Raw genomic sequence first — 13,429 nt, forward strand, 5'->3', positions numbered from 1 at the left:
CCGTGCGAAGCCGAGGCGGGTCGCTAGTATCCATAATAGTTTCAGAATAAGAAATAAAAATCAGAACCGGGCCCCGGAGCTATGCGTAGGATTTTTTAGGTCTTAAAACCATTTTTTGTTCTAGGATCCGTATCACGACTGGAACGAAACTGATATCCTGAGTCACGGCGTGAGCGGTCTTAGCCTACACCGCACGGACAGTGTAAACCAACGGCCTCTCGCCTCCCTTAAAAGAACAGGGAGCAAAGGAAGCGCCTACAGGTAGAATTTGTAGGCTTCGCAATTGTGGCAACGCAACGCAACTTCGCAATAATCGAAATTATAATGGGCTATAAAAATTGCTAGTCATGAAAAATCTGAGACACAATTTTACTTGAGACAATACTTTTGTCTTTTATATTCCAAAATTCTGCACCTAGAGAATATCGTCTATCAGAATAACAATTCAAGGATCGCAATCAATGATCATTATGTTGGACAATTGGACATGACTATTTATAAGATGCAATAGGGATATAAGGGTATCTTCGAAAACAACGAAATTTTAAATTTAAAGTTATGTTCCGAAATCCCATCCATCCCGAGTTTCCCCAGCATGTTTACTTAAGAGTCACACGAACCTAGCTGCCGCCGTACAATCAATCGAAGTTATGCTCTCGTTTTAAAAGAACATTTTTGTAAATGACATATTTTAATTTGTATCGCAATAGTAACCTTTTTTATTAAGATTAATAATTATGTTGTTTTTATTGACTATTTTATTATATTTTATGCATTGTGAATGACATACCTATAATATCAATTGTTGACATTATTATTATTATTGTATTCGTAGAAGTCATTAATTTAGTATTAGAATATTTTTTTTGTTGTTTTTTACTGTGAATTACTATTTTTAATGTGATGATTTCAAGTGTTTAATGTATGTAATCATTTTATATGCATGAATTAATATTCGACACAATGTATATTGTTAAAGAATTAAATAAATAAATAAATAAATAAAAATTCTGAAATAACATGGTACATGATTAACAGCATGAAATTTGAAATGAACATTCAAGTGACATAACATACTATCTGTTTCGTACTAGTAATATAATTTCGTATTATAGATCTGTTGCTAGAAATTGTAATACAAAGAAACTATTTCGAGTAGAAGTTTTACATGCAAAACTTTTTCTAGCTCTATTTTCTTTGTTGTATATTTTTTTGCAACGAAAAATAGTACAAAACATAGATATGTTACGTTAATATTCATACCAAGTTTCATGTCATTTAAGCATTACGTTTTAAAATGAGAGCGTGACTTTGATTTGTATGGAAACGGCTTTTTGGCGGCGGGCTGGTGTGATTCTTAAAGCTATAATTTAAGTGACGTTTTTGTCCTTGCAGCCTCCGCAGCGTACGAAAAGAGATACCAAAGCCGGAACGACCAACATCGATACCGGACGCAGGGTTCGGCACTTTGGAGATCAAGTTAGCCTACGAAAATGCCACGTCGTCCTTAGCCGTTACAGTGCTGAGAGCTAGGGGTCTGATCGGCATGGACATGACTGGCCTGTCTGACCCTTTCTGCAGACTTGAAGTTCTGCCCATTGGTACGTTTAGATTTTATATTTTAAAACAGTTTTTTTTATTTGTGATACTATATTGAACTACAACATAACAGAATGACAAATATACAATATAAGTGCTACAAAATAATTCCTAATTAGGATAAAGCTGTGGCTCCTTGTTGTAACAAATAAAATTGTATTGTTGAGTTTTAATGTGATGAACTTTTCAGCTTGGACTGGCAGGGCGAAAAAAGATAACCTGATATTAGCTCGGCTAATATTATACCTCTATGTCTATGCCGTTATAAAATATTTAATCAAAATGTCGCGATGGTTTTTGTAATTCTAAATAACCAGAGATACCTAACTACTTAATAAACCCCCAAAACGGTCTGAAAGTAAAAGAAAATTAGTGTCCTATTACACAATCACTTTAAATCGGCTTAGTGAAATTGGTTTCTAAAAGACACGATCGCGTAGGAGTTTTTGCTTAGAAGATTTCATCTTGTAGCTAAGCTAAGGCTATACCTAAGTAAAGGTTTATTTTTAAAATATAAATAAATAAATAAAAAACTTAAAATCGTAGCTAGGTCTTAACTGAATGATTAAGCATGAAACCCATTAACATTGTAATTTTCCAATTTGACAGAGGGCACATATTCCAATCGACTACGAACGAAGACAGTGCACAAAACAAAGAACCCTGAGTTCAACGAGACCCTTCACTTCTTCGGCATCACGGAGTCGGACCTCGCCACCAAGACTTTGGAGATATTTTTGTTCGACGACGACAGGTAGGACTACCTCATATAAATGCAATTTGGGTACTTCAATACTATTTTCCATCTAAATTTACCAAAAGTAGGTAACTGAAGAGGAATTTACAAAATATTCCCGATAAAACTTACAACCAGCAAGCCTCTATTAAGCAGAGAATTCACGTCTAGGTAGAGGTTAAATAAGGAGGATTAAATTTTGGATAAATAAGATATGCTCTGTATAAATGTGTTTTATGTACCTAGTCTAGCAAGCCCGTTTTGTCAGTAAGAAAAGCCGACAAAATTTAAAAATCCTCGATACAATTTTGCCCTTTGCTTCTTCTTATTACGAATATATTCTTTATCCGAAATATAATTGTCGATATGTTTAGTGTGTGGTTTAGGTACAGTTCAAGGACAAACTTTGGTAGTGTTTTTGTTGGCATAAAGTTTCAAAAATCATCTCTACATGAAGACTCACTAAATTAACAATTAATTACCGGCTTAGAATAAACTTTGTTCAGTATAAGTTTGTGGCTTTTGCGGCGTTCTGCGTGCCATTTATGGTCGATCACAGGTCGTTTTCAGAGAAAGGGACATTATAATGTGGAATCTTATCAAAAAGACACTATTGTAAGTGGTTAACCTTATGACCAAAAAGATTACTAATAATATCGCCAAGGGTAGGTCGTGGGTTCTGGGTTCGTTACTCATTAATTTATGTGTCATTCAAATAGTTAAAAATCCCCTTTCAGATTCGGTTGCGACGAGATGGGCTCAGCAACGGTATCTCTCCGAGAATGCGCCAAGGCACCCACGCAGCTACGCCTAGCTCTCTCTGGATCGACTAGCTGTGAACCAACAGGCCCCAGGCTTCTATTGGCTCTCTGCTATAGTACCAAGAAAAGGGCGCTGGTCGTGACTGTGTGCAGGGCTGCTGATCTGCCGGCTCAGGACAGCAACGGATACTCGGACCCTTTTGTAAAGTTGTAAGTGTTTCCGAAAACCTTTAATGAACCCTTCAACATCTAGAAGAATGTGCACGAGGACTACTACGTAAAGCGCTCTCAGGTCAGCTTTAAGCCCTCAGGCCTCCGGCTCCTATTGGCTCTCTCTCCTACGGTACTAAGAAGCGAGCGCTGGTGATTTTCCGGTGCAGGACAGCAACGGATACTGACGCTTTTGTTAAGTTATAAAAAGTTGAGTCTAAGTGTCTGTTCCTCTTACGTGTGATAATACTGAACCTCATAAGTAAATATGATAATGATAACCGCTTTACTTACGGGTAAGAGGCTCCAAATAACTCTAAGAGTTTGGGAGAACAACAAGAATTCCTGAGAATAATGTCAGCATTTTTGGAATAATGTAGCAATAAATTGCCTTTCTATTTCAGACACCTAGATCCCGATCCATATCACAAGAAGCACAAAACCTCCATCAAGTGGCGTAACTTAAATCCAGTTTGGAACGAAGAAATCCTCTTCGAAACCCGACCCACGGAGTTGTCTCGACAAAATCTAACCCTGACGGTTTGGGACAAGGACTACGGGAAACCCAACGATTTTCTTGGGAGCCTGGTGTTGGGTGCCAGTAGTAAAGGAAGAAGACTAAAGCATTGGATGGACTGCATTAAATTTCCGGATCATAGACATGAGCAGTGGCATTCCTTGACTGATACGCAACATCTATAGACTTTTACAATTGTACTTATGCTTACAACGTATACCTAATACCTATGATATATATTATGTACAATAAATTACCGCGGTCGTGCTCAAAAGGCACTTTGTTAAGTATATACCTATTCAACTTGCTTTGTGTGACTATTAGAGGTCGAATAAACGCTCAAAAAATTCCCAGTCCGAATATGAATAGGTCCTGGCGCTTTATAACACCCAACACCCAACGTACCCAACACAAAGCCTCCTCCACACTCGTGCGCGAATCGCGGTGCGAAGCCGCAAACGCGAGTGTGGAGTCGAGGTCGCTAATCCGCGAAATTGACTACACACTCGCGTTCGCGGCTTCGCGCCGCGATCCGGGCACGAGTGTGGAGGGGGCTTAATATGGAATGGAAATTATAGGTAAACTTTAAAAGACATTTTGTGCCATCGTGAGTTGAAAGAATGAAATAACCCCGCGGTTTTCGTAGTCCCATACGACGGTAGTTATTTACCTATGTTAAACATTCATGAAAAGAAAATGCATTGGAATACGGTGATGCATGTACATAAGTAAACAAAAATTAGTTCATAGAAAAGAATTTAGTTTCAGGTAAACATAAGGTAGCAACTATAGCAAGTAAGTACCTACCTATTTCATCAACCGAGGCTAAAATTATTTTTTTATGTTTAGGTAGACATCGTTCTATGTAATTTTAAGGCGTAGCACACCGCCGCACCGCACCAAGGTCATTGTGCGACGCATCCATAAATAATAGCGAGAAAGAGATATCGCTTTCTCGCTCTTACTTATGGGTGCGTCGCACAATGACCTTGGTGCGGTGCGATGATGTGTTACGGCCTTTAGTTAGGCCAATATAAATATCAATATATGTAGGTAGGTAGTAGGACTAGTAGGCAATTTTATTGTTTGAACGTTGGTATCTTTGTTGAAATAAATGGTTCGTATTTTTGTAAGTATTTTAAATGTGCCAAAGAAACATTTTAAATGAGAGGGTGTACGCATGTTATAATATTGTTGTTTTATATAAATGGAGGACTGCCTTTAGTATTGTATACAGTACCTACTTACCCAATTAATAATCATGAATTGTGAAATATAAGCATTTCAAATGCACATGGTGTATTTTTTTAACATCCCCTTGTCGAAGGAACACTTTTCATATAAAGCTTTTTGTAGTTGTAGTATATTTAGTCAAGTCAGTCGAAGTCATTCATTCATTCATTCTTTTAAAATTATGGCTTCAGTCCAGTGGGTATTTTGCTAGTAAATAGGTCATAAGGGGCCTGTAGACGGGCCACATTTTCACTGCAATATGTGGCCGGCAACTATTGGTGTCCCTCTCATACTCACATGTTAGAGAAAGACACCAATAGTTGCCGGCCACATTATGCTGTGAAAATATGGCACGTCTACAGGCCCCATTAGGAGCTTTAAATACGACTAAAATGGTACGGTTAGTACAAGACAGTGTAAGGTGATTTTAATTATTTTATTAGCTCTGTAAAGCGATAGCTCTCTTGGAAGTCGGTTAAAAATAAAATGCTCAAAAATCTCCAATCAAATATGGCCGCGCTTGCCATTTTGACCTCTTTGATTTTTTTTTTTTTTTTAACATTTATGGCAACCTCTTTGACAATCTGTCAATATATCGGCGTTTCGTTTTCTAATGTTGAATGGTTGTATTATGTATTTTTATTTCCTTTCAGTTCATCTTTTACAAACTTAATGAATAACTTAATCAAAAATATTGTAGAGAAAAAGTTAAATATGATTGTAACTGTTTTTCTTTAGTACGATTAGAAAAATATTTTTAACGCTTCGCGTCGTAGAACCGGTTTTCAGTGCAAAAACGAAACTCAAACTCGTCAAAGTTGTTTTGTGAACTTTTCTTGACATGTAAATGTAAAACTGTAAATCATTTATTACACAAAAGAAAGCGTAATATCGCAATAAGTATCTTATAATTCAGTTAGTAATGTATTAAAATTATCTTTAGTCAATATGGCATTCTTATGTCCAGTGAGAATAAGACGGGGGAAGAAAAAGAAATGTGAGTACTTAATGGAGCTTTCATCGTGGGAACTTTATGTCAATGACCTCCAACTTTCTACATATAAATGTAAAACTAGTAATTTCGCCTTGTTCGTCATATACCACCCATATCGAGAGAGTAATTAGTCTCGTTCCGTGACTGATTCATTCCTGTTTAAAAATAATGTAAAAACGTGAAGCTGTGAAGCTTCAAGCTTAATCCTTATCAGTAATGCATGTTATAAACAAGAGGTATATTTTATTTGATAAAGACAGTGTCTTACGTCAGGTCAGAAAGCCATATTAATTAACATATTAACGAAACATAAGAAGTTATTGTTATTAGTTACCACTTGGCATAGAAATTTCTGTACAGCTAATTATTTTATAGCAAGCAGTGGAGACTCAGACAAGGACTTATCCAGACCAGGCTCAGGGCTCAGCCCTGGTATGGGCCGGATCACTGGATCAGCAAGTATAGAGACCTTAGTGAGAGTTGGTATAGAGAAGGAACATGGTCTAAGTCCAGATTCTAAAATGGTGGTGCTGCATGATTTCGCACCCTGCGTTGATGATGAGTTAGAGGTAATTCCTATTTTTATACTAGTTGCATAACATAGTAGTTACTGTGAAGTTAGTATTTCTAGTATAAGCCTTCAGTAGCACAGGAGTGTTGTGACAGTATCTTCTAATTTTAATTCAGTTAGAAAATGACAGGTAGTTTACCTCGCGGGCAAGATACTGTTGTGGCATGGCGCTCCTGTGCTGAGCCTGCCACTGGCATAAATCATTTTAGAGTTGTTGTAATTTTAACTTTCTTTCAATTTAATACATTTTAAATAAGCATTCCTGACTGCGGGAGCTTGCCAGACAACGGGTTATTACCAACACATTGGTCATTTTATACTTTATCATGGACATCCATGGCCAAGGCATGTATTATTATTGTGAGAAAGCAACAATTTTGTTTTGTGTTTAAGAATGTTAAATCAATGTATAGAAATACTAAGTATAGTGAGAATTCCATGATGTAACCATATTATGTTTTACAGGTAAAACGCGGTCAAATTGTAAATGTATTATATCGAGAAAATGATTGGGTGTATGTGATAGTGGCGGAGTCACGAAGAGAGGGCTTCATACCTCACTCATACTGTGCGCCCTGCGAGCACCATGACTTGAAGAAGAAATTACCGAGGAGTAGATCACCTGCTGATATACAACACAGAGATGTTTCACAGTAAGTTATTAAATCAATATGTTCCCTTTCAAGGTACGGTATGGTTTCAAGCCTGAGTTATTATAGCATTAAATTGGATTGCGTCTGACATTGTAAAATCAGACTAAGAATAGCATAATATGAAATATTGGTACATTTTAGTAGGATCTTGGACCACCATAAGCTACTGTATGTTGTAGTGATTTACATTTAGACCAGTTTTTTTTTTGTTGTGGTTCAAGCTGAATAAGCAGTATGCAAAATTACAAAATATCTAGTTATTAGTCTAGTATTAATCATTTCTTTTTTTTTTACAGATTATCAGTCTCAGACGGTGCAACAAACGATGGGCACTCAGAGCTGGGCAGTGAGGGTGAGGCCTGTCCGTTCAGCAAAGATCCCTCGGGCAGATATGTGGTGTTGTACACCTTCACTGCCAGGGACGAAAATGATGTTGATGTTGAAAGAGGGGAGTTTGTTACAGGTGAATAAATAACTTAAAATAATTTGATAACTTAAAGTTTTGTACTTTTTCGAAATCACACATTAGCAATTCCTATAATATGATAAACATGTTCAATTGGCCAATCCAAATATACATAATGGTGCCGAGACAGGTCTGACAAGCCTGTGACTTACAGGATGTTCCCACTGATTTGATGATGACACACCATACTATTGTGTTGTGTACCTCCTTTGGAATATGGCTGCTATGGATAGAGTAATATGAGCCAACCCTATCCAGTTTCGGACTTGTGATAATTTATAATTTAAATAATATACTGCTAAGCTATTTTTATAGCTATAAGGCTGCTTTTCCACATATGCACTTAGCTGCTTAACTAAATATGGTGGTTTTTTTCACAAATTTACAAGGTTTCTTATGCATACTTTATTGTTTGTTTATATTTTCCAGTTTTGAACAGAGAAGACCCAGACTGGTACTGGATCGTGCGAAGTGATGGACAGGAAGGTTTTATTCCTTCAGGATTTGTGTATCCTGCTGTGGTACAAGGTAAGAAAATTTACTAGTATTTCGTAATAAACCTTAGGGAAAGGAATCTACTACTCAAAGTCTAGAAGAGATAATTTCTTAAAAATAATATCACCTATTAATTGTCTATGGTTGTATAAATTCTATGTTTTATATTGATCCATTAAAGTCGCCTGAGAAATTCGCAATTAACATGAAACTTTTATGATTAATAACATCAATTTTACCAGTTTTGAGGGTAATTAAATTTAATATTTACAGCGAATCAGCAAGACAACCCACAGCCGCCACCCCAACATTCTCCCCCCGCCAACCCCAACAGTACCGTGATGTCCGCCGTCACCAACAACACGCACAACGACGGCCGCTACCACGGCACGGAGCTAGTCATGCTGTACGATTATAAGGTAACTGAACTGTTCTATACAGCGATAATTGTATGTTGGTTTTCCAAAAGAAATATGCATTTCTAATGCGTTATTTTGGAGCGTTACAGCGTCCATTACACTACAGCTGGAGCGTTAGCGAAAGGAGATTAGTTTTAAAGCATACACACTCAATTTTGATCCCAGGGGACTTTCTAAAATACAAAATTAACAGACTAACGATTTTATTATATAGAACCTTTCTAACTCTTAAGGAGTCCGATTCCAAATCGAATAAATTGTGACTTTGATAATTTGAAAATAGGCGCAACTAGGCTCCGCGCACCACGCCTACTACGTTCTTTTAATCGGTCATTCTCAAGAAATATGTCTGCTGTCTAATTGCCGCGACCCACACAAAATGTATGAAAAGGGTCGGTGCAATTAGACGCAACTGCAGACATATTCTCAGAGACCCTAATAAGAAGACGTTACTTGCAGGCGCAGGCGCCGGACGACCTGTCGGTGAAGCGCGGCGAGTGGGTGTACGCCGACCTGACGCAGCAGACGGTGGAGGGCTGGCTGTGGGCGCACGCGCCCAAGTCGCGCCGCTCCGGCTTCATCCCCACCGCCTACGCGCGCGCGCCACACACCACCACCCTCTGACTGACACCTACACTTACTGCCTACAGACTGTTTATGGTCGCCAGAATTAACTTCCGTTGTTGGATATTATTATTATATGGCGGGACTCGCCGATTGCCGAAAAAAAAATGATTTTTTTTATGTTTGAAATAAACGGCTCGGTACTTGTTTGGCCGCCGCCTTAGGCGAATGCCTCGAGCGAGGCATACTACACGACGAGTTGTTTCTCGCGGAAACTCTGTTTATAAAATCCTACTCGCGATGACCACAGCGATATTGGGCTTTGTTATACCTACTTTATAGTGGTCGTTCACAGTAGGTTACGACAAGATTTATCGTCACGTCACGACACATCAGAAAATGCATGAGATAGACGATTTTATATTATTGTCGATGACATTGTCCATGATGGTATAACTGTATACAATCTATGCATTTTGGTCCCCTGCAGAGTCGCAACGATAAATTGTGTCGTTACCGTGGACGACCATAAAGTATAAAAGCGCCTATTGGCCATTAAAAACCGTAATAGTTATATCTTTTATAATAATTGTTTAAGTAAACAGTGCCTTCAACTTAGCCTTTACAATACTATAGCCATATTTAGACCCATGTAAAATATAGGTAAATTCGTCTTCCAACATATTTTCAAATTTGACGTAAACATTAATTTTAGCTAGTGTAAAAATATCCGTCCAAAATTGATTGAATCTCATATTACGCTTTATGTTTTAACTTTTTTTAACATAGTTGTAAGGGATTATGTAATATCATTTTGAAATAAAATAATTAGATACATACATAATATTTTATTTCATTTCCTACCACATAATTACTACCTACTCATTAAATATTTTTGTTTATTATTCCAGGTCGGCAATCAGATTTTTCTTCTTTTTCTTGGCCTGTTGTTTTATTTCATCCTTGATTGTCCATTCTTTTAACTGTTCTTCCACTTTCTTGATATCTTGTTCTGAGACAGTGATATTAAGCTGCAAATCAATTTGTTCGCTCCTAATAAACTTTAGGGCTTCTAGTTTCTCCTTGAGAAAGGGACCCTGTTGGCTCTCTAGCAAGTTTCGGTAGTTTGAAAGTTTTTCATTGCGAATGTCATCACAATGCATTTCTGTCAGTCTTCTCAAGGATTCTTTGCGAGACAGCTTATGATGAGACCTGTTAAAAAAAAATGTTATATCTTACTATAGGATTTTGTACTCATATCATCATAATAATATGATTGCATATAATCATCTTACTTTTACAAAAGGGACCTTATTACTGAGCTGATACTATACTGTTAGTCTGTCTAATTTCTAATACCTTAAAATCAAAAATAACTTGTAAAATACTGTCAAGAATCCTAAATAAATTGAAAAACAATACTTTTCTGGCACTGAGCAGTATTTTAATTCAATATAAATTTATTTTATTTAAATGTTAAGTAAATACAATTAAATTAAACTTACTCTGGATGTGCCTTGTATTCTATGTTTAGTTGCTCTAAGAGCCACTCAAACTTCTTGTAGTCATAAGTGCGGAGATACTTCAACAGTTTCTTCCTCCTATCTATCAGCTCTTGCACAGTTTTCTGAAAAAGAAAAGTGTTACTTATAGAGTCTGATCCTTTGTGCATCTAACTAATAAACCAGCTACATGTATGTTCTGCCACTGCCAGTAGTCATTAACTTCCTACAAACTTCAAATAGCAATTAAATAATTTGTTACTTTGACATTTGTTTTAAAAAGGGTAAAATAAAGATACTAATACGGAAAGTACAATTTGTAAATAAGGGTGTTATTTATTAATCATATGAATTTTGTTTCTTGACATTTGTAATTTTAAAATAAAGATATTAACTTGGAAGGTAAAAAAACTGCCCAAGTGCGATTCGGACTCGCGCACCGAGGGTTCCGTACATTACATAATTTTAACAATGTATTTTTTATGTGAAACGTGAGTGAAAGGTAAATTGCGGTTTACGATTTATGACGTATTAAAAAAAACTACTTACTAGATCTCGTTCAATATTATCATATATTTTTTTCAGTTTTATCACTCTTATTTTAGAAGTTACAAGGGGGGGGGGGAGCAACACATTTTACCACTTTGGAAGTGTCTGTCGCGCAAACTATTCAGTTTAGAAAAAAATTATATCAGAAACCTCAATATCATTTTTGAAGACCTATAGATACCCCACACACCACACGTATGGGTTTGATGAAAAAAAATTTTTTGAGTTTCAGTTCCAAGTATAGGGAACCCCCAAAAATTTTTTTTTCTATTTTTGAAAATCTTAATGCGGTTCACAGAATACATCTACTTACCAAGTTTCTTATAGTTTCAGAGGAAAGTGGCTGTGACATACGGACGGACAGACAGACAGACAGACATGACGAATCTATAAGGGTTCCGTTTTTTGCCATTTGGCTACGGAACCCTAAAAAACTTAACATAGACATGTGCCAACCTTTGCAAGTACATTTCTTGGAAACTTCTCCATGGTGACCTGAAGACAACGAATTCGCGCAGTAAGCTTTGCAACTGAAAATAATATGATTCACATTATGATTTGCGTTTGTTGAAATTGACTTCTGTAATTAAAAATTTTGAGAGTACCAGATGAAGGATTAGTGCCTAGGATACAACCAGAAAAGCACTTAAATACGGACTGAAAAGAAACTGGAGAAATGCATGCAGTTTTGACACAGTTTATACGGACAACCAAGTCAAAATGAACCTGTAGTAAATAAGAAATATTTACTCTTTGTCTCAGCAGTATTATCATCGTATGCATGCCTCCTGACTCTGTCCATCAGTTCCTGCTTGACCAATTCGTTATGCTGCTTATTTCCTAAGAACGCTGCTGAGAATATTTTGTTCACAGATTCTGGGACACTAAAAAATAAAATTTCCATTAATTTGTTTTAATCAGGACTAGAAATATCAAGTCAAACTCCAGAGAAAAATAATACATTGAATTCCATTCTACAGCAATCTCATTCCCCTGGCTATGCCTATTCGCAAATTCCCAGGAGATTCCGTTCAGTAGCTATGGTTGTAGATGGGACTTGGCATGAGTTAGTCACCAAGAACGAGATGCTAATAAAGCGGCATATCCTGGGAATTTGCGATCAGTGATGGTCAGGAGAATGAGATTTTTGTAGAAACGTCAGAGGTGGATCAAAATTAAGATGTCTTTATAGGTTATGTTGCCTTAATATTTGTTATAACATAATGGATTCAAGTAGGTTACTTACTCCTTAGCTTCTTCACTTAGAGAATACTCATGACCTAAAGACATCTCTGAAATCGGCGGAAGACCTTCTAAGTCGCCAGATTTGGCCGGTTTGTAAGCTGGTACATATTCGGGTCTCACCCATTTGAATTTCACTTGATGTTTAATACCACGTGATTGTATAATAGTAGTTGTAAGGCGGCGTAACATTTTAGTTAAATTTGTACTATTTATTCCAAGGAATATTGCTTCTCTTATTGAAGACTACTATATTATTTTAGTATAAGGATCTATTATTTTGATTTTGACAGTATGGTACTATGGTAATGTAAGCTAGTATTGACATTGACACTTACACATGGCCATAGATAACAAATGACGAGAAATACTAGTGTTGTATCGAAAATAACTCGTTAACCGTTATTTTTAACTCGTTATTTCGAATAAAAACACAACTAAATTACTGCTTGCCTGTTTTATGTTTTTTAGGGTTCCGTACCCAAAGGGTAAAAACGCTGTTCGTCCATCTGTCACCAGGCTGTATCTCATGAACCGTGATAGCTAGACAGTTGAAATTTTCACAGATGATGTATTTCTGTTGCCGCTATAACAACAAATGAGTACTAAAAACAGAATAAACCCACCAACCCACCTTAACTAATTTCTGTTTGGCCCAGTGGTTGACTGGTAGAGAATGCCTCAAGGCATTAAATCCGCCTTTTGTACTTGTTCTTGTGCAATAGTTTAAAATAAATAAATAAATAAAATAAATATTTATGTGAGGCTCCCATACAACAACCGTGATGTTTTTTGCGTAACAGTACGAAACCCTTGGTGCGAGAGTCCGACTCGCACTTGTTTCTGAGACTCTTTGCTGAGGGTTTGACCACTACGACTAAGATGTATCCTTTCGCAGGACACTTTCTGCTATAGAGC

The 13,429-nt window shown here is 36.8% G+C and overlaps 3 protein-coding genes across 4 annotated transcripts in view; 2 read left to right on the top strand and 1 right to left on the bottom strand.

The window, feature by feature from the left end:
• Window positions 1-4,220, top strand: part of LOC134750118 (synaptotagmin-4) — a 57,993-nt gene extending 53,773 nt beyond the window's left edge. For both annotated transcript variants that reach the window (XM_063685225.1, XM_063685226.1), the window contains exons 6-10: window positions 125-261; window positions 1,396-1,601; window positions 2,209-2,353; window positions 3,073-3,306; window positions 3,711-4,220. In XM_063685225.1, the coding sequence (XP_063541295.1) occupies window positions 125-261; window positions 1,396-1,601; window positions 2,209-2,353; window positions 3,073-3,306; window positions 3,711-4,008 (1,020 nt within the window). In that variant the 3' untranslated portion in view covers window positions 4,009-4,220. The remainder of the gene's footprint in view (window positions 1-124; window positions 262-1,395; window positions 1,602-2,208; window positions 2,354-3,072; window positions 3,307-3,710) is intronic.
• Window positions 4,221-5,854: 1,634 nt separating this feature from the next.
• On the top strand, window positions 5,855-10,062 carry LOC134750281 (SH3 domain-containing protein Dlish). Its single transcript, XM_063685441.1, has 7 exons — window positions 5,855-6,053; window positions 6,426-6,619; window positions 7,087-7,274; window positions 7,571-7,737; window positions 8,170-8,268; window positions 8,509-8,654; window positions 9,114-10,062. The coding sequence occupies exons 1-7, from the start codon at window positions 6,005-6,007 to the stop codon at window positions 9,276-9,278; spliced, it is 1,008 nt and encodes a 335-aa protein (XP_063541511.1). The 5' UTR covers window positions 5,855-6,004; the 3' UTR covers window positions 9,279-10,062.
• A 1-nt stretch (window position 10,063) lies between these two features.
• On the bottom strand, window positions 10,064-12,805 carry LOC134750282 (small ribosomal subunit protein uS15m). Its single transcript, XM_063685442.1, has 5 exons — window positions 12,516-12,805; window positions 12,020-12,153; window positions 11,726-11,799; window positions 10,724-10,845; window positions 10,064-10,430 (listed from the first exon to the last, which is right to left on the bottom strand). Exons 1-5 carry the CDS (start codon window positions 12,701-12,703, stop codon window positions 10,121-10,123), a joined length of 828 nt encoding a protein of 275 aa, XP_063541512.1. The 5' UTR covers window positions 12,704-12,805; the 3' UTR covers window positions 10,064-10,120.
• Between the last annotated feature and the right edge of the window lie 624 nt (window positions 12,806-13,429).

This window comes from Cydia strobilella, chromosome 19, assembly GCF_947568885.1.
Source record: "Cydia strobilella chromosome 19, ilCydStro3.1, whole genome shotgun sequence".
Taxonomy (NCBI): Eukaryota; Metazoa; Arthropoda; class Insecta; order Lepidoptera; family Tortricidae; genus Cydia; species Cydia strobilella.

Coding starts and splice junctions, on each gene's coding strand:
- LOC134750281 (XM_063685441.1), top strand. CDS start 6,005: ATGGCATTCTTATGTCCAGTGAGAATAAGACGGGGGAAGAAAAAGAAA. Junction 7,275..7,570: donor CAACACAGAGATGTTTCACA/GTAAGTTATTAA, acceptor TTTTTTTTACAG/ATTATCAGTCTCAGACGGTG. Junction 8,655..9,113: donor TCATGCTGTACGATTATAAG/GTAACTGAACTG, acceptor CGTTACTTGCAG/GCGCAGGCGCCGGACGACCT.
- LOC134750282 (XM_063685442.1), bottom strand. CDS start 12,703: ATGTTACGCCGCCTTACAACTACTATTATACAATCACGTGGTATTAAA. Junction 11,800..12,019: donor TAATACTGCTGAGACAAAGA/GTAAATATTTCT, acceptor TATTATTTTCAG/TTGCAAAGCTTACTGCGCGA. Junction 10,431..10,723: donor GAATACAAGGCACATCCAGA/GTAAGTTTAATT, acceptor TTTTTTTAACAG/GTCTCATCATAAGCTGTCTC.